Below are 18,221 nucleotides of genomic sequence, written 5' to 3' on the forward strand. Positions count from 1 at the left end.
GTGGGTTTGTTTTTATGTTCAAGAGCTCCCTCCATGAATCCCTCACAGCTGTGTGTGTGTGTGTGCATGCGCATGTGTGGGGGAGGGAGATTCTTGTATAGTCACGAGAGTAAAGATGCACGTATGGGCACTCTTTACGGGAAATGGATGTGGTTATGTGTATGTACGTGCATGTGTGTGTACTGGTGTACTGTACATGTGTGTATGTCTGTTGGAGTGACTGTGTGTCTTTTTGTCTATATAATGTCTGACCCAGCCTGTCTGTGTACTGATAACCTTAAACAAACCATGAGGTCAGCTTTGCCATTGTCTATATATGGATGTGGGTGGAATGTTGGTGGTTTTTTCAGTAAGGTCAGGGAAGATAAATGCGTCTCTCTGCACTCTGTGCAAGAGATTTTATTCAACATGTGAAAGTGAAACTTTGTTTTTCAGCCCAGATAAGCTATTTTATTTAGAGAAGTAATATGTGCTTTGATGCCACATTTATAGACTTGTGCATGCTCTCCTAGTGGGAGTACACTTCAACTGTAACTTGCATTTTGTACTAACCCTATCATTATGCTGTGAATACAATTACTGTCATGAAAAGTTAAATGTGTAGCACAGCTCCATTTGTTGTAAGATTAAAAAACAAAACTCATACACATCATGCAGACCTGTTCCTGTTACAAGGCCAATTATTTGTGTAAGGGACCACTGATTAGGGTATTTATAGAGAATTCAGGTCATGTCTAAATGTCTCATGACTAGAGATATAACAAGCATAAATACAATGAATCATGTGTCATGAAGACACAGATTCATGAAATTGCTTTACATTACTTTAATTAGTACTTAAGTGCACAATATTGACATACATTTATAAATCTTGTAAATTTCAGTAGTATGATATAAAAAAGTACAAAAAATAAAATAAAAAATCATAATGCTTCTTCTGTTTATATGTTTTTAAAAAGGCTTATCAAAATGTTCATCAATGATCTGTAATTTACAAAAATTAATTTAAAAATGTTTTATGAATGCTACATTCAAACAACATATAAAGCATTAAAATAATTAAATGCAAAGTAAAAATGTTTACATGTTATTGTGAATCTTGGTCTCAAGAGGGCAGTGTTGGTACACTTTGGCCTTTGGAAACTACCTCTTTGCCTTACAATGTTTCATTTGCTGGTTTCAGAGGCAGATTACTCTTAAATCACAATACTGTAAAAATAATGCTTCACACTGGGTTAAGGTACACATCATGCTTTCAGGAAAAAATTCTAGCAATAAATGTTTCTCTAAAACTATTGAATGAACTGTCCATAGCAGTAGTTAAAATGTGAATTACTGACCGCTTACATAAACATTTCATAAGAAAAATAATAAATGCAAAGTCCAACTCATTCAAACTAGGAACCCATAAACATTTTTAAAAAATGGAAGATACATGGCATTTCTGGGATGATGTGTAAAACTGACATGGAAGTTAAAAACAAAATCTGTCACACCAGATTAACCTCTGCCTCTGAGCATCAAGGTGTGATGCTAAGGGTATATTTTATGCCTCAACTTGCTCTGTCTCCCTTTCCTCTGTCTCCCTTTCACCTTCAGTATGCTCAACCTCTCCACGTATTTCTACATAGCCTCTAGCTGTCCTAAACCCAGACAGCATCCTCCTTCTCTTTAGCAAGATTACTGCCCCTACAACCACTAGTACTACCACACCCATCACTGCAAAAGCTACCCCTGCCTTTTCTCCACTAGACATCGGACTTGAATGTAGCTTAAGCCTTCGTACCATCTCCTTGATTTCCTCTGGCTTGGCCAGTTTCCACATTTTGGTCGTCCCTACTCTGACCCAGCTCTTTTCTCCCTCAGTCATTACCATGACAGTGTTGGTGGCTTGCATGCTAACAAGTGGAGTTATGGTGAAAGGAGGCAGACGGATAGGTATAAGCTGCCCACCTGTGAACAGTCCTGACTGGACACAGTAAAGAATTTCACACCCATCACTGACTGTAGCAAGGTGCTGACTGAACTTGGGAGGGCAGCGACGTTGATTCCCTGCTAGCGGGTTGCTTGACTGACAGCTAAAGAGGCCTCCGAATGGTACCGAGAATCTGGTGCCAGTTTCATAGTCATTACTCACACAAATCATTTGGCCATCTGAGAGAAACTTCACTGGAATGAAGTTTGAGGGGCAGCTCTTGCTGTTGGTGAGGGGGTTCAGGAGGGAGGGACTGTATATTCCTCCAAAAAGATACCCTGAGTTGTCTGGGGCCTTTCCATTTACAGAGCACCAGTAGGTGTTGATGTGAGCAGAGCGAACGTAGTAGTTGTCTTGACACACTTTTTCATTACAAGTGAACCACCCCAAAAACCCACAGTCATAGCTTTCTCTATGGCATTGGTACAAGGTGTAACCCTGCTGTCTCACTTCTGATCTCAGTAGAGTAGGAGTATACGGCGGACGACAGGAGAAGTCACCTGTCTCTGGGTTTTTCTGGCCCAGGGCCTCACAAAGCGGGCCTGCATCTTGGCTAATAGGAATACACTGCTGGAAGACACCACCAAAACTGAGGTTTGTGGCAGGGCCCTCACAGGATGAATCATCAATGTTGGCCTGGAAGTTAAAGTTCTTGGAGTTGACGTCAACACAGCCAGGGCGGGTGTTGACTTTGTAGTACTGCTGTATGGCCTGACTCACTGTAAGAGCCACTTTGCCAACTGTAGGCTGTGGCAGGTCAGGGAAGGTGTTGGTGTTTATAAAAGAATGTAGGGGAAATCCTGACCGATCAATAGCAACCAGGTTGTTCTTGGTACTTTCCTGCCACTTCTGCAGAGTGATGCCAGGATAGAAAGGTATACCACCTCCATGGCTTTGAATAATGGAATACTGAATATTGGACTGATACGTTTGAAGCAATGAGCTCTGTTGGGTATTTTGACTGCTTATGTCAAACTTGAGTTTGTCAAAAAAGTTTAAGCCAGCCTGTGCTTTGACAGTGGAACTTTGTGACGCGCTGTCCGACACATAAGAAGAACGGAGGTAGTCTTCCTGCACCAAAGTAGCACCGGCATCGACACTGGTGATAACATGGGTTCCATAGTCCAGCACCATCTTCTCTGAGAGAAAGGCTGCGTTCCTTGTTTGGTTGTTTTCAATGGCATCAGCTATCTCTCTGGCTTGTTGAGCAAAGCGGGAGTCCAGAGTGAAGTCTGGATAAGCCTTAACTGTGTAGATGAAGTTACGAACCTTAGAGGGAAATGATTAAACATCATTAACTGTTATAGTTTTTGTTTTTCGTCATACTTATTGCAGTTTATTTTTTATTTCCTTTTAAAGATTACTATCTAACATCTGTCCAGGAATTACAGATGAAAAATAGCCTAATTTACAGCATGGTTTATTAATGCACACACCCTGTGTTGAAATAAATATATAGAAATTTAAGCGTACACAACAACCAAATTTATGAGAAAACCATGGTACTAGTAGTACTTAATTTATACTCAAACAAAATGATTTTGAGATTTGTTTTTGGTTCTTGATCAACAAACTTTGCCTACAACTATGTGCTTTTTATTTTATACATCCAAACCATGAACAATAAAAAACTCACCTGCACTCTGGCTGTACTTGAAGAGTCTTTTATCTGGTGAGTTTTCATCCTCTGGTTCTCAGTAGAAAATTTGCCATTCAGCAGCGAGAGAAAGGATATGTCTGCATTAATACTGTTAGATGTCGTGCTTTTCTCCTCCAGCCAGGAGCTGATAATCTCTGAGCTGGTCTCCACTCCCGTTTCCTTGTGGGGGATGACAAACACCTCATCTGGGATGAGGTAGAGCCCGTCCTCAGTGGTCTGGCACTGGAAGTAGCTGAGGTTCATGACTCGACCCATATCAATGTTCCGAAGATTGTCCCATCCTCCGCCAGGCAGCACCTCCAGTGCTGTGATGGGGAGGTTAGCGGAGGCTCGACATTGTCTGAGCCAGTTGGTTGGGCGGCTGAGAGGGACTGATGAGCCGACATGGAGGAGAGAGAGAGCCAAGAGGGCGATTGCTGCCTTCATCATGACCGTGTCAGAAATGAGGGCTAGGGAAACTGAATAAAAAGTTTAAGCCAACTTCCTCCTTCTTTGTCATATGCCATTTATCATATGACAAACAGGAACATCGTGTTTGAGAAGGGGCAGGGGTGGGTGTGGTTTTGCTTTGATTTGCATGTCTGCAGTTTTTTAACCTCAGGGTATAAATACAATAGGCTACCTATTAAGAACAGAAAGAAGTAAAATAACCCAGTTTAACCCAGCAATAGTTTACCTGAATACTTTCAGTGAGTTATGACTCATCTTATTTTTTATCACAGAAAACTGTCTTCGAATTATAATAAACTAAACTTCAAGCATGTCTTAAGGACATAAAGAACTGGATGACCTGCAATTTTCTACCCTCAAACTCAGACAAACCTGACTTAATTGTGCTTGGCACCACCACAGGGAATCTTTGATCAGGATATGTCCTTTAACTCCCACATAAAACACATTTCAAGGACTGCATTTTTTCACCTATGTAACATTGCAAAAATCAGACACATACTGTCAGAAAGATGCAGAAAAACTACTCCAGGCATTTGTTGCCTCTAGGCTGGATTATTGCAGTTCCTTATTATCAGGCTGCCCCAACAAGTCTCTAAAAACTCCAGCTGATCCAGAATGCTGCTACACTCTGAACTAGTGAAAACTAGGAAACTAGGAAAAGAGATCATATTTCTCCCATATTAGCCTCTCTACATTGGCTCCCTGTAAAATCCAGAATAGAATTTATAATCCTTCTTCTCACCTACAAAGCAAAATAATGGTCAGCCACCATCATATCTTAAAGAGCTCATAGTACCCCGTTACCCCAATAGAATACTGTGCTCCCACAATGCAGGCTTACTTATGGTTCTTAGAATCTCCCAAAGTAGGATGGGAGGCAGAACCTTCAACTATCAGGCTCTTCTCCTGTGAAACCAACTTCCAGTTTGGGAGACAGACACCCTCTCTATGTTTAAGAGGAGGCTTAAAACGTTCCTTTTTGATAAAGCTCATAGTTGGGGCCAGCTCAAGCTTGCCTTGGACCAGCCCTTACGCACTCAAAAATGGAGGTAAGAGACAAGAACAGTTCTGTACTCACAGGTACACTTTTGAAGAATGTTCTCAAAAAAGTACAATATTGGTCTTTAAGAGGCCAGAAGTGCACCTTTTGACTAACAGAAAGGGTATAAAGTGATTTAAAACAAAAGAAAGAACAAATTTGTACCATTTCAACCCTAAGGGTACCTGCAGCATTGAAAAACGTATGTAGCTCATAGATAGATAATAACTATTATTATTATTAGTAGTAATAGTATGGTTAAAGTTAAGGTATTTAGAGCTATTATTATTAATATTATTATTATTAGCCTCTATTATTTCTATGCTAAGTCTCAGCTCAATGTGAAACATGAAACTGCTTTGTTCTGCAAAGCTGTTGAATTCTCGGCTCAGTTTTGGAGAAACGGCCTCAGTTCGTCCTCAATCGGAACGCGATTGCGGTGTTTTGTTTTTAGTTCAGTCTGTTTGGAAAAGCCTGCCTCCTACAAGTATGTCGAAGTGAAAGGGAGAAGTTATAAGGCCACATCCTGCATCGGTGACTTAAAGGTGTTTCGACCTGCCATCACTCTTCAGCTCAATAAACTGTCCCTGAATTTCTGAAGACAGATAGATCATTTGCTGTGCAGATAAATGGGTCCCGAACCTACGTGCATGCACTGTAATCCTCCATAGAGCTGTTCTAAAATCACTGTAAATCACAACCTCAAGTGGCATTTATTAAACGGTTGCTAAAACGGTTACGGTAGACTACGTAAGACTTCACAAAATAAACGCACAACAACTTAAAATGCAATCATTTACTGAAAACAAATCGTCATTCTTCCGCCAAGCAATATAGTTCCGCAAGACAGCAAACTGGTTACCAAGCAACAACGGCGCATTAATACCAGAGACGTTAACTGCCAATAGCGCTGCACTCAGCTGCTTGGATTCCAGTGCTGATCAGGACTGGAGATGAGAAGTTCAGCTTATCATTCGGGTCTGCCTACAGAGGAGCTGCTCAAGAAGTTGGTGGTGGAAAGAGGCAGTCACATTTCAGAGGAGGAGGCTCAGAATCTTAAAGGTAAGTAAAGTGTGACTTTTACGACATTACTCGTAACCAATGAGCCAAATTTAGCTAACATCTAAAGAGCTAAAGTTATCGTTAGCATGGGTATCAATAGCTAACGTTAATGCTAAGCATGATGGCTGGACATAGTTGGCTTGCTAAGTTTGTCCTGATATCAGAGTCACTAATTAATTTACTGGTTGCTATACAGTACTCTCTCTGCACTACGAATAAGTAGCTAAATATAGTTATTAAAAATATAATTTGTTAGCTCACATAATTATATCAGCTGTTAGTCACATTAATGTCAAGCTTATGTTAGCAAGGGCTCACGGTTTCCCGCTCAAAACTGAGTCAACAGTTCATTAACGAGAAAAAAAATCGCCAGATCGCTTCGAAAACTCATAGTTCTCTAGACTCATCCTCTAGCTCATTTGCAAGTTTTTGTCTTAGAAACTTTAAAAAAACATCCACTGACACCTTTAGTGGTCTGATGAATGGGTGTATTTTCAGTCAAAGGTAGCGCACAAGGAGTTATCTCTAATCCAGCTGAAGCGTTCATTGACGGGTAGAGTCGGGTCCACCAAGAGGATATAACACACTCGGTCCAGTCTCTCTCTCGCTGCCCTGAGCTGTGTTGCGGAATACTGGTACTCTGGTGCTTTCGCCGTCATTACAGACGTACTCCTGCGGCTGCTACATACAGCCCCTCGCTAGCGCTTGTCAAAGAATCCGACAACATTGACACCAACCTTCATTGAAAAAAAACGACAATTTAACACAACGATGATTAGTAATGTATCACTTGTTAACCACTCATTTAAGTTACATTTTTACTGAAATAAGTCCACATTTACCTACAAAATAGGTGCCGAATCAAAGAGTGGCTATCAAGTCTCGAGTCACTGTCAATCTTTACATCCAGGGTTTTCCCTGCCGATCTAACTCAAAGCACAAGTCGGGGTGTTTCATTGTGTGTGCACCTGCAGCAGAGGCGCACACACGCAAGAGTTATCTTGTTGTCCATCTTCAAAAAAGACAGCAGTTGCAAGCATGTTTTGATTTAATGACTAAATAATAATCTTCAGGAGATGAAGATGAAGTATATTCTAAAATTGCTACACTGTCGCTCCTGCGGTCAATTTGAACATGGTTCTCACGTGTCCTTGAAATCCTGAAAGTTTGTGAATTTGGGGGGAAAAAAATCAAGTCATCGAGAGTTTTTGAAAATAGACATTAATGGTAAAGATGCACCGATCAATACCGGCTGGTTTTCAGCTGATCGGCCATGACCGGTAACCAGCCTGATCAGTCTAATATATCCGATTTTTTGCCGGTCATATTTTCCGAACATAGTCGCACTATGGTCCATATCGCGCATACAGTAGCAGCTGCCAAAGCATAGCCACACACACACGCATGTTGCGCACACAGTGGCGGCTGCGGCACAGACAGTACAGCCACGCACACACACACACACACACACACACACACACACACACACACACACGTCATTGGTGTGGAAGTTCTTCAGCATGAGTGAAGACACAAAGCTTATAATTTGTGACACCTTTAAGTCCAAAATAAGCCATGGAGGAACAACCTTGGAAACATTTGGTACAACTAACTTAATCAGACACTTAAAATTTGGATCTTGGACTTTCTCTCAGACAGGCCTCAATTTGTATGAGTAGGCAGTAACACTTCACTATTTCACAGAGCACCGGATCTCCTCGGGGAAGTGTCCTGAGCCACTTACTGTTCACCCTAATGACTCAAGACTGTTGTGCAATGTGGAGTACGAATCACATCATTAAGTATGCACATGACACAACAGTGGTGGGCCTGATCCAGGAGAACACTTACAGAGAGGTGAAGCTCTTTGCAGACTGGTGCAGGAACAACAACCTTGTACTGAACATCAGAAAAACCAAGGAGATGGTGATTGACTTCAGGAGGAAACGGCCCATGCATACCCCGACCTCATCAACGGAGGTCGGGGTAACACTAAGTTCCTGAGGGTTCATGTGGCCAATAACCTGTCCTGGTCCCTGCACACCTCCTCTCTGGTGAAAAAGGCTCACCAGTGTCTACATTTCCTGCGGAGGCTGAAGAGGGCTCATCTCAATCCATCCATCCTCACCACTTTCTACAGGGGCATCATTGAGTGTGTTTTGACCAGCAGCATCTCTCTCTGGCATGAGAGATCTAACTCCTCAGACAGAAAGGCCCTGAGGAGAGTGGTGAGGACAGCAGAGAGGGCTATTTGGGTCATGCTGTCACCTATAGAGGATCTGGCCCAAAAACGCCTGCTGGCTAAAGTGACCATACAGCAGCCAGTAAAAGCTTCTTGTAAATTATTTTTTCATTTTTTATATATATATATATATTTATTTATAGAGCTCCCTTTTTATATAGTTTAAAAAAAAAAATGTATCTGTGTTTTTAACAGTACCATGCTCGGAATTTCGTTCTGCTTTGCATCACTGATGTTTTGCTGAATGACAATAAAAGGATCTTGAATATTGAAAAACCATCATCCTGGTGAACATGCCCATTTTCAAGAAGAAAAATGTAATGTACAAAACACAGAGTTTGCTAATGCGAGTAAGTGGTATGCATGCCCTGCATGCACAGCAAAATGAGTGAGGAACAGGAGGTAAATCTTGAAAAGAAAGATTTGGTTGCAAAAAGAAACATTTTATTTATGAATTGTGTCAGTCACTCTCTAGCAATTTTGTCTTGTATTTCCAGAGTTTCAGTGCTTCTGTGTCTTTAATAACTTTTTCATTTACATTTCAGACCATGACATGGATGGAAGTAGTAGTCAACCCAGAACAACAAACGTGAAGCTCCTGTGTCCCCAGCAAGCCAGAGGTAATGTATTAACAGGAGTGCAAATTTTCTGTGAAACTTGCTGTTTTGAATCCAATATAGCTCATTTATGTGATTCATGTAGATCCGACCCTAACCCTCTCTTGAGGAAATATCCATTCCTAAGAACATCCTCAGGGGGTAAGAACAGTTAAGCTGCCAACTTGAGCTACACACAGGGGACAAATTAAAGCGCTTTAAATTGGTCCCCAGTCTGTATATTAACACTTAACAGAAACCCTGAAAAAGGTTCATATAGACTTGTATTACAGTTGTAACTAACTTCCTTTTGTAAGATTTTTACCGCAACTGTCTTGGCTGCAACTACAGCCTTCCTAAGAAACATCCAAGTGTTATAGTTAGGGCTGTAGTCTGCTGGTCGACTGGTTGATTAGTTGGTCAATATGCTCTCGTCCAACTAAATTCTCATTGGTCGAATAATCTCTGTAACTTTCATAAGGAGAAAAGTGCTACATCAATAGCTTTCTAGGATTAATCCATTATTTCCTGCGGTGGGAGGGACAGACTAACAAATTACCTGTGAAAACAGGGGTATATTCAAAACACCCCTTTTGTTTTCACAACTTTGAACTCGTCGAAACTAATGGAGACTGCTACGTCTAACTGTACTCAACGTTTACTGAGCGTTTACTGAACGTACTGAACATTTACTGAATCAGTGTTTCTCCTATAATTATCACAACAAGAACCCCCACCAAGCCAAAAAAATATTTTTTAATACCAAAATTAACGCCAAATGTCCATTCATTTGGAAATCAAAAGCGTTTGGGAGTCTATGCAGCGCTGCCGTTAAGGAATATGGCTTTGCATAGTATGTTTGTGTAGCGAGTGGGAAAGAGTGAGCGGCAGAGAAGTAGTATTAAGTCATCAGTCTGGCAGTAGATGTACTACAGATGACTACAGTGTGTCATTTAATAAATGCTAAAAAGTCACGTCTGTTGTTTCCCCAAGTGCTGGAAAAATGAACGGGGTTAGCTCCAAAGTTAGCAACAATGGGTTAGCCTAACCCCCCTGCGACTAATCGATTAGTTGAAGATTATGTACGATTTCAGTTGACTAAGATTTTCTTTGGTTGACTACAGCCCTAGTTATAGTAATGTCAGGTGGGATAAGGGGGCATACCCTCTATCACACACTGCTGTCCTAAATGATGCCTAAATCTAATTAATGTTGATGATTACCTGATTAACCTGATTGACTGAACTAATGTTAAAGGTTGTTTAAATACTTAAAATAAAATGTATCTTTCTTTCTCCTGTTTTGCTTAGTTAAATCTTAGTTGTGCAACGAGGTTGATGCTATTCACCCATCTGCAGTCAACATATGCTGCCGCTTCAGTGAGAACTTCACTGCCACTGAAAAAACTCTATATGGAGGCAAGAGAGGATGCCTTTGCTGAGGATATTACAGGTACTGATTTGAGCACATACAAATAGTCAATTTGGCTACATCATTGTGTCATTTGTGTGCAGTCCCTTCTAAAGAGAATGGGTACAGTTGCATTGAACTATGGTAGAACTGGTATTGTACTGGCGTGATACATATATTCATTTCATTTTTGAGACGTTGCCCTGTTAAATTTAAGTTTCAATTTAATTTTACTATTGCATCCACATTTTTCCACGGCCTGGATTTTGTGTTAACAAGTGATGGCTTGTATAGGCTTAGTCTTAAAAAAAAAAACATTTTCTCACACATCAAATTTTTGCTCAACCCCATCCACACCATAGATACTGCTAGATGGCTGTATTACCTGTGTAGTGCATTTATCTGTTTGTGACACCTAATAGGTGTATAATGGAACATTATCTTAATGCCGTTCAGTTTAGCAGTTTGTTAATGTACTGTATCTAAAGTAACATAACGGCTCTAATGCAGTGGCCTGTCGATGGGAATTTGCATGTTATTGGTATCAACCAAAATGTGTTGAAATGTATTGGCACTTAAAATTGTACCATCTGCATGACCTAGGAATTGACTTCAGGGGTGGACTCCTCCACTTGCCATCCATCTTCAAAGAGAAGATTGAGGATTTCATTATTCTTGGAGAGGTAAATACCTGGTGTTGTGCATAGCCACTAGCCATAAGTGTTCCTTTGGATCACTGTGCATGCCTTATCAGATCTATTTCATTGCACCCTTTTAGGTACATACAGGTACCTCTATTTTTGAGTGTGTAGTTATGCTGTTATAGGTGTAGACTGTTGGGGGACTTCTCATGATACACTTAGCTCCTCTCTTTTCCTCCCTCTCTCCATCTGTACGCATTCATGTACCATTAGTGCATGTTAATAACTTGGCATTTTCTCTCTCTCTTAGTTTTGTGCTTTCTCATCTCTCTCCTCTCTCCTGTTGCTTTCTGCAGGTATTTCAGCCTCTGGAGCTGCAGAATCTGGAATCTGTGATCGCAAGCCACCCACTGCCACCGTGATTCTACTCAACACCCACTATTACTATTATTATTATTATTATTATTATTATTATTATTACTATACATCTCTTTGTGGAACTGGCATTGTGCTATGTTCTCCTTCCTACTGCCCCCCCCCCCCCCCCCCCCTTTATGTTGTATGAGGTTTAAAAACTTGATATCTCAGTCAGTGCGCGTTTTGCTGATAAAACTGCAGTGTCCTGGAATAACCTGAGAGTAATATGCGGAAGTCATAAGAACCTGCGTAAACATGTACAGTTTGTAAGTAAACAAGACCTCCATGTTGTCTGAAGCCAAACACCTTAACCATGATTTGTCAAAAAACACATTTGCCAGTAGTTTTTTAGTTTTACATTAGAACATTGTGCACATTGGACGAGTTTGAGTGCACACACTTGTACAAAAATCATGGACAGTGACTATGTTTTTATTCTGGGTATAATCTATTTCTTTATTTCCCCACTGAATACACAAACTGCTATCTTTTGAAAGAAAAATTGGCAATTGAAAGAAATACAGCTAGACTGAAACTGCTTTGGTTGATAAATATTCCGTTCCAAGGTTTGTCTTTTAAGATTGTTCTGCAACTTCCTCTTATCAAAGGGAACTGAAAGCAGATATGAAGAAAAGATCTGATTTGAAAGTAGGAAGTGGCTTTGTTTTCACATGTTTGTACCGTGTCACATGAGCCTCCGTCACTAAGAATGTCCTGGGAATTTCTGAATGAGTCACCACCAGCCACCACAAGCATTTCAGTAACAAGCAAAAGCCTGAACGTGAAAAACCACAGTTGACGATAAAAACAGTACAGATTCAAATAAAACTGCAGAATTAAATGAAGCAATATTAGTTTAGACCAGTGTGAAATGACCTGAAACGTTTTGTCATATCACCTGTGAACTTTCCATTTTGTTCTCATTGTGTATTTTATGTAACACTGCAGTAATCATTACAGAAATCAATCATGGACAGTACATGATTACCTCCAACTATCCTTTTCCCTCCAATAGGTGGGCTGGATATAAAGGAAATATAATTTTATAAAAATAGTTGCATGTTTGCCAAACTCTACTTGTTAAAAGTGACCATAATGAAAACGTGCCTGAACTGCCAGCAGTCCTTCCTTACTCTCCAGTGAATTAACTGTTACTGAAACCATCCAGTAGATGGCAGTATGAAACCATACGGCTGATGAACTCCGTACAGCCGAGTCAGCCTCATACATTCAGTATAAAATACTTTCACTCCGGAAGTCAACATCTCACTACTTCAGCATGTAGTATCACGAGTATCAGTTGGGTATGAATATGGATCATAACCCTTTTAATGCTGTCTCATATGCTTTATTGATTCGACCTATTGTCAGTGGAAGTTTCACCTCTGCACCACTACATTTCTCATGCCAAAAAGTCACTAAGAGTAAGCAATATTAACTCTTCTGCTGTATAAATTTCTTTATAATCTTGGATGAGGACGGTATGTCAATACTCATCAGTAATCCCATTGCGTCACCCTCATTGAACCGCTGTCGTGTTTTTTTTCTGCTGGAGATAAGAGAAAAACCCAACGAATACAGCTTGTCACACCCCTCAAGCTTCACTGTTGTCAGTGATGATTAGCAGTGTTTTGCAAGCAGCTGGCCAGTGTCATCACCAACCTGGTCCCGCCCAATTATCTTGTTATATTAACTATCATTGGAATCGCTGAAAACAAACAAGCAAACTAAATGTTCAAAAACATTTGTTTGCAGTTTTTAATGCAGGTTCAACAACCTCGTACCAGCATCTCCGTAACAGTGTGACGTTCTCTTCCAGATATTACATACGCATAAACATGTTTTATTCAGGATAATGTGTGACCACAGTTGATGTTAGTGTCGTATGCGTGAGTATACAGGGCTACACACGCCTTGCTCCCCGTGCGTAATGGTGCGTAATGGCACCAATAGCGCCACTCCAAAACATTCCGCGCGCTCTTGAGAGTTCTCTTGCGTCACTGTCAATGAAGTAGATAAACTTTTAAGTAAGTAAGCGCTAAAATGGTGTGTGTGAGTACAAAAAATATAATTGATTAGTCAGACGTTAACGAACTCTTGTTTAAGACCACAAAACACTTCGTTTACCTCTAAGGTCCTGAACTCAGTGGTGATAAATATGACTACTAAAATAGGCAAATGTACTTATTCATAACTAAGGCTGAAACATGATGTATAAAGGCTCAGTTAAGTTTGACTTTCTAAGTTTCATATTGTGTACTTATCCATAGAGCTCCTGGATAGACAGTGAAAGGCTACCCGTCATATTTTGTTCAAACCCCAGATGAAATCATCAGACGACAGGTTTTGTAAATTAAAATAGTTTTATTGTTCCAAACAAATGCATTAAAGAACACGGCAAATGGGCACAGGGAGAGGAGTGTAAAACAGCAGGCTCAGTATTTTCTATTATAGAAAAACTAGAAGGAAAAAAGCAAACTCAAGCATTTGGAATGCACAGGTATAGTCCACATATAAGTTAAACGCCGCCAGAAACGCTTCTGGGCAGCATTTAGTGTTCAGTGGGAGAGTTTTCACTTCTTGGCTGCCGTCCTGGTCCTGGTGGATCTGGCGGTCTTGCGTTTGGTCTTCTTGGGACTCTTGGGCTTCTTGGGCCTCTTAGCCGCAGCGGGCCTCTTGGCTTTTTTAGGACTCTTTGCCTTCCTCTTTTTCTTGGGTGACTTCTTGGCTGGAGTGGCACCTCCGGCTGCTTTCTTGACGCCGCTCCTCCTCTTGGCCCTTTTCGCCTTCGGCTTCTTCTTCTTCACCACCTTCTTACGAGGTTTGGGGGCCTTCTTGTTGAGCTTGAAGGAGCCCGCGGCCCCGGTGCCCTTAGTTTGGACCAAGGATTTGTTGGCCACCAAACGTTTGACAGCGGTGACGATTCTGGCTTTGTTCTTCACCACATCGTATCCGCCGGCCTTCAGAGCTTTCTTCAGGGCCGCCAAGGACGTGCCGCCGCGCTCTTTGGATGTGGACATGGCCTTTAGTATCAGGTCTGACACTGTAGGACCAGTCTTCTTCTTCGTGGTCCTGGCTCTCTTCTTAAGAGGTTTGCCCATTACCGCCAAGGGAAAAGCAACCACAGGAGACGACATTGTCGGAGCGCTAATCCCAGGTTCAAGTGAGTGAGGTTCACAGAGCGAGAAACAGATGGGCGTCAGAGTGATATCTCTACTTGCCCTCTTGAGAGGTTCAGGGTTTATAAAGCCTTGATGAGAACCGTGTAGTGTGAGCCCCGCCACCACAGTGTGCCTCTCCTCTCAGTCCACAAACTTGGTACAGTTTGTGTTTTCTCCAGCTGGATTATTCTGTAAAAATCCTGTTTAAAATGTTGAATATCCATTTAAGAAGCACATAATAAGAATCAGCGTGATCTTAATTGCCTATATGTAAATTTAATTGGAGAGATTTGATCAATTATATTAAAGTTTGTTGTGTAATTAAACGCTGTCAGTGGTAAGGCGTAATTTGAGAATGTGTATTTTGAACATTTCAATAAAAATACATCCACCAAACGATCTAGTACAAACTTTTCGAATTACAAATACCTAAATAGTAATGTGTTGCATATATTGGCTGCAACATTTGATTCAATTTAAGCTGTTTTTGCTAATTAAATTCATTTAAAGTTGTCCAAAGAAACACAGATGTCCATCAGACCCACCATATAGTGACCTCAACATGGAAATAAATTCCTGAAAAGCAAAAGCAGGACTGTTTTACTTGAACTGATGACGTTTGATTACTAAAAAATATATTTTTATGTCATTATATTCATATATTGGAGATATTACTGTAGTGTACTGTCAGTCTGTGCTGTGTGGAGGGAGATGGACCTCAGCCAGAACAAGAGTTATCAGCCTGCTAGGAGGGGCGACAGGAGAAACGAATTTAAGATACAATTTCGCGGGTCTTTTTAAACTTCCCTCGGTTTAAGAAATCACCAATGAAGGATACATTCGTCTTATGCGTAAAACATTAATTAAAAATCTGTTTATTTCTTATTAAAGCGCCAGGCCGGTCTATGGTTTTACAGCCACGTTAATCGTTTTACCCAGGACATGGTGATATGTAGGGCCTCCAGGACTTCATCATTCTATTATGAGCCTTTGATGGACTGTGTCCTTTTTGTAATAATAGATTAATTCAATTAAGAGCAAAGGAATCAATGCGTTATGCAAAACTGCACTGAAAATTCAGGTTGCCTTCTTCGACTGTAGTTCATAGTATGAACAGCATAATGTACTGGTTTAGGCTATTTGAAATATGAATTCAGTCAGATGCCATTAATCATACTTCAAGCATAAAATAGCATTTGTATTATTTAGAAATGTTGTGTTCTTCTGCATGTGTTTAATGCTGCATATTTAATTGTTTAACTGAAGGCACAATCAACAGGTTTGAGGTATATTACATTATGTATTTGAGGTTTGAGGTATATACATTATGTATTCAAATAGTTTGAGTTATTGATGAAAATTTTGATTCTCAAATTATTTTTGAAAATGTTGGCCTGATTTCACTTGCATTTACAAAGATAACTGATGGAATCAAGTGTTTAGCAGTAATAGAAAAATATTAAGTAATAAATAACTCATAGTATTAGTCCTTATAGCCTGTTGATTTATTTGGAATTGATAGCAGGTTCCAAACTTTTGCATATCACAGATGCCTTTAAAGCACTTGTAATCCCATTTGTATTAAATTCTCAAATATAAATGAAAACTTGAACTAAGGATTTAATCCAACATTTTTGACATTATTTGTTTCAATTCTATTTGTTTCGTAAAGATTGGCAAGTAGATTTGTATTTCGTTTGGTTTTATTCTGTCATAAAACAATCTACACATACTGTAAAATAACACATTTCTTGGAAATGCCCGCCTTCTTTTACTCTTTTCTTTATACAGTGTGTTTTGTGTATGTGTGAAGGAGGGAGATAATTGTCAAACCTCGCCTTCTGTAGTGCACTGATAGTGCCTCCTCCTGTTACATACAAATATCCAAAACACACACACACACACACAGCACGATGAGTAAATTAGTGATAGTAAATTCAGTGAGAAGTCAGTACCATCTTGAATAGACAGACAGTGTTTGGCACACACTGAATAAATATATGTAATCTTTCTGTCTGTGATGAAGAAAGCTCACACTAGGCTCAAGTTGGGAACATAGGTGTGAGGAAAATATTAGTTCAATCAATCTTAATCTTAATCTGCAATTGATCTGTAATCTCAATGAAGAATTTGGGCCAAGAGCAGAGAAACTCCTTTAAAGAAACCTTGTCACTTTCTTTAACGCTGTTTACACTGTATACAGTTCAGGTTTCATGTAGGTGTGACTGACATATTGTTGCCATAATTAAACCAAAACTTTTATTTCCTTGAGCAAAGAGTTACTGAGACTGTTTTCAGGTTGTTGTAGTTTCTCTATTTATCTAGTCTACATCTAAAATGACTATAGGAAAAAGTAAGAAATGTAATACTCATAAGTGACTCATTTGTGAATGCGTGCTGTGGTGGTTTAAAATGTTTAAGTGTCTGTATCTGTATGTTTATGCTGTGTTCCCTCAAACTTCCATAGTAAGTAAATGGAAAGTTAAAAGTGGATCAACAGTATTCATACCTTCCAGTGCCACTGTGATGCAACTGAGGGATTCACTTCAACAGACAAAAGGCCTTCAGCTGCCCCTTTAAAGCCATTGTTTTGTAGCAATAAATGTCTACTGTGGTTTTCACAGGTTTATTACAGTCTCACATTCATGTGAAAAGAGTCATATGTGAAGCACAGTGCTGGAAGAAGTATGCAGATCCTTTACTTAAGTAAAAGTACAAATACAGCAATGTAAAAATACTCCATTATAAGTAAAAGTCCTGTATGAAAAATCCGATTTAAGTGAAAGGACATCAGTATTAGCAGCAAAATGCACTTAAAGTATTAAAGTAAAAGTACTCATTTCGTCCCTCTGACTGATATATTATTATATATGACATCATTAGATTATTAATACTGAAGCATCAGTGTTAGAGCAGCATGTTACTGTTGTAGCTGCTGGAGGTGAAGCTAATTTGAACTACTTTATATACAGTTAGCAAGTTTAATCCAGTGGTTCCCAACCTGGGGGTCAGGGGTCGTGAAATGATTAATGGGAGAGGAAAGAAGAAAAAAACAAAGTTCTGATACACAAATCTGTTTTCAGTTTTTGGAATCTTTGATTTTTGGTGAAATATTGGATCATTTGAACATTTATTGAAATGAGACTATGTGAGAAATTTAGAGGAAAAATCCCTCCACTTGGTGGAGCTGTTAACAACTGATAGACATCTGAAATGTGACCCGACTACGCACTGCTTTTTGTAAGACGTCACAAGCCGAAAAGGCTGGGAACACTGGTTTCATCTTTAACAATGTGTTGTATTTTAAAAGCTTGTTTTTTTATCCATCGTGTCAAATCTCCATCTGAAAAGTAACTAAAGTCGACAAATAAATATAGCGGAGTAGGAATTACAATATTTCTCTCTGAAATGTAGTGGAGTGGGAGTTTGACGTAGCAACAAATGGAAAGTAAAGTACAAGTACCTCAAAATTGTACTTGAGTAAATGTAATGAGTTACTTTCTACAGCACAGATATGTTCTTGTGTCATGAATCATTTTAGGATTTTTTTCTTTTCGTAATGTAA

At 39.8% G+C, this 18,221-nt stretch overlaps 2 protein-coding genes across 2 annotated transcripts; both read right to left on the bottom strand.

Annotated features, from left to right (window-relative positions):
• Positions 1–865: 865 nt before the first annotated feature.
• On the bottom strand, positions 866–5,179 carry LOC122970812 (macrophage-expressed gene 1 protein-like). Its single transcript, XM_044337081.1, has 2 exons — positions 3,612–5,179; positions 866–3,244 (listed from the first exon to the last, which is right to left on the bottom strand). Exons 1-2 carry the CDS (start codon positions 4,062–4,064, stop codon positions 1,547–1,549), a joined length of 2,151 nt encoding a protein of 716 aa, XP_044193016.1. The 5' UTR covers positions 4,065–5,179; the 3' UTR covers positions 866–1,546.
• A 6,367-nt stretch (positions 5,180–11,546) lies between these two features.
• On the bottom strand, positions 11,547–17,473 carry LOC122997752 (protamine-like protein). Its single transcript, XM_044373940.1, has one exon. The coding sequence runs from the start codon at positions 14,630–14,632 to the stop codon at positions 14,069–14,071; it is 564 nt and encodes a 187-aa protein (XP_044229875.1). The 5' UTR covers positions 14,633–17,473; the 3' UTR covers positions 11,547–14,068.
• Between the last annotated feature and the right edge of the window lie 748 nt (positions 17,474–18,221).

This window comes from Thunnus albacares, chromosome 2 (assembly GCF_914725855.1).
Source record: "Thunnus albacares chromosome 2, fThuAlb1.1, whole genome shotgun sequence".
Lineage (NCBI taxonomy): Eukaryota > Metazoa > Chordata > Actinopteri > Scombriformes > Scombridae > Thunnus > Thunnus albacares.

Coding starts and splice junctions, on each gene's coding strand:
- LOC122970812 (XM_044337081.1), bottom strand. CDS start 4,064: ATGATGAAGGCAGCAATCGCCCTCTTGGCTCTCTCTCTCCTCCATGTC. Junction 3,245..3,611: donor CAAGTACAGCCAGAGTGCAG/GTGAGTTTTTTA, acceptor TTTCCCTCTAAG/GTTCGTAACTTCATCTACAC.
- LOC122997752 (XM_044373940.1), bottom strand. CDS start 14,632: ATGTCGTCTCCTGTGGTTGCTTTTCCCTTGGCGGTAATGGGCAAACCT.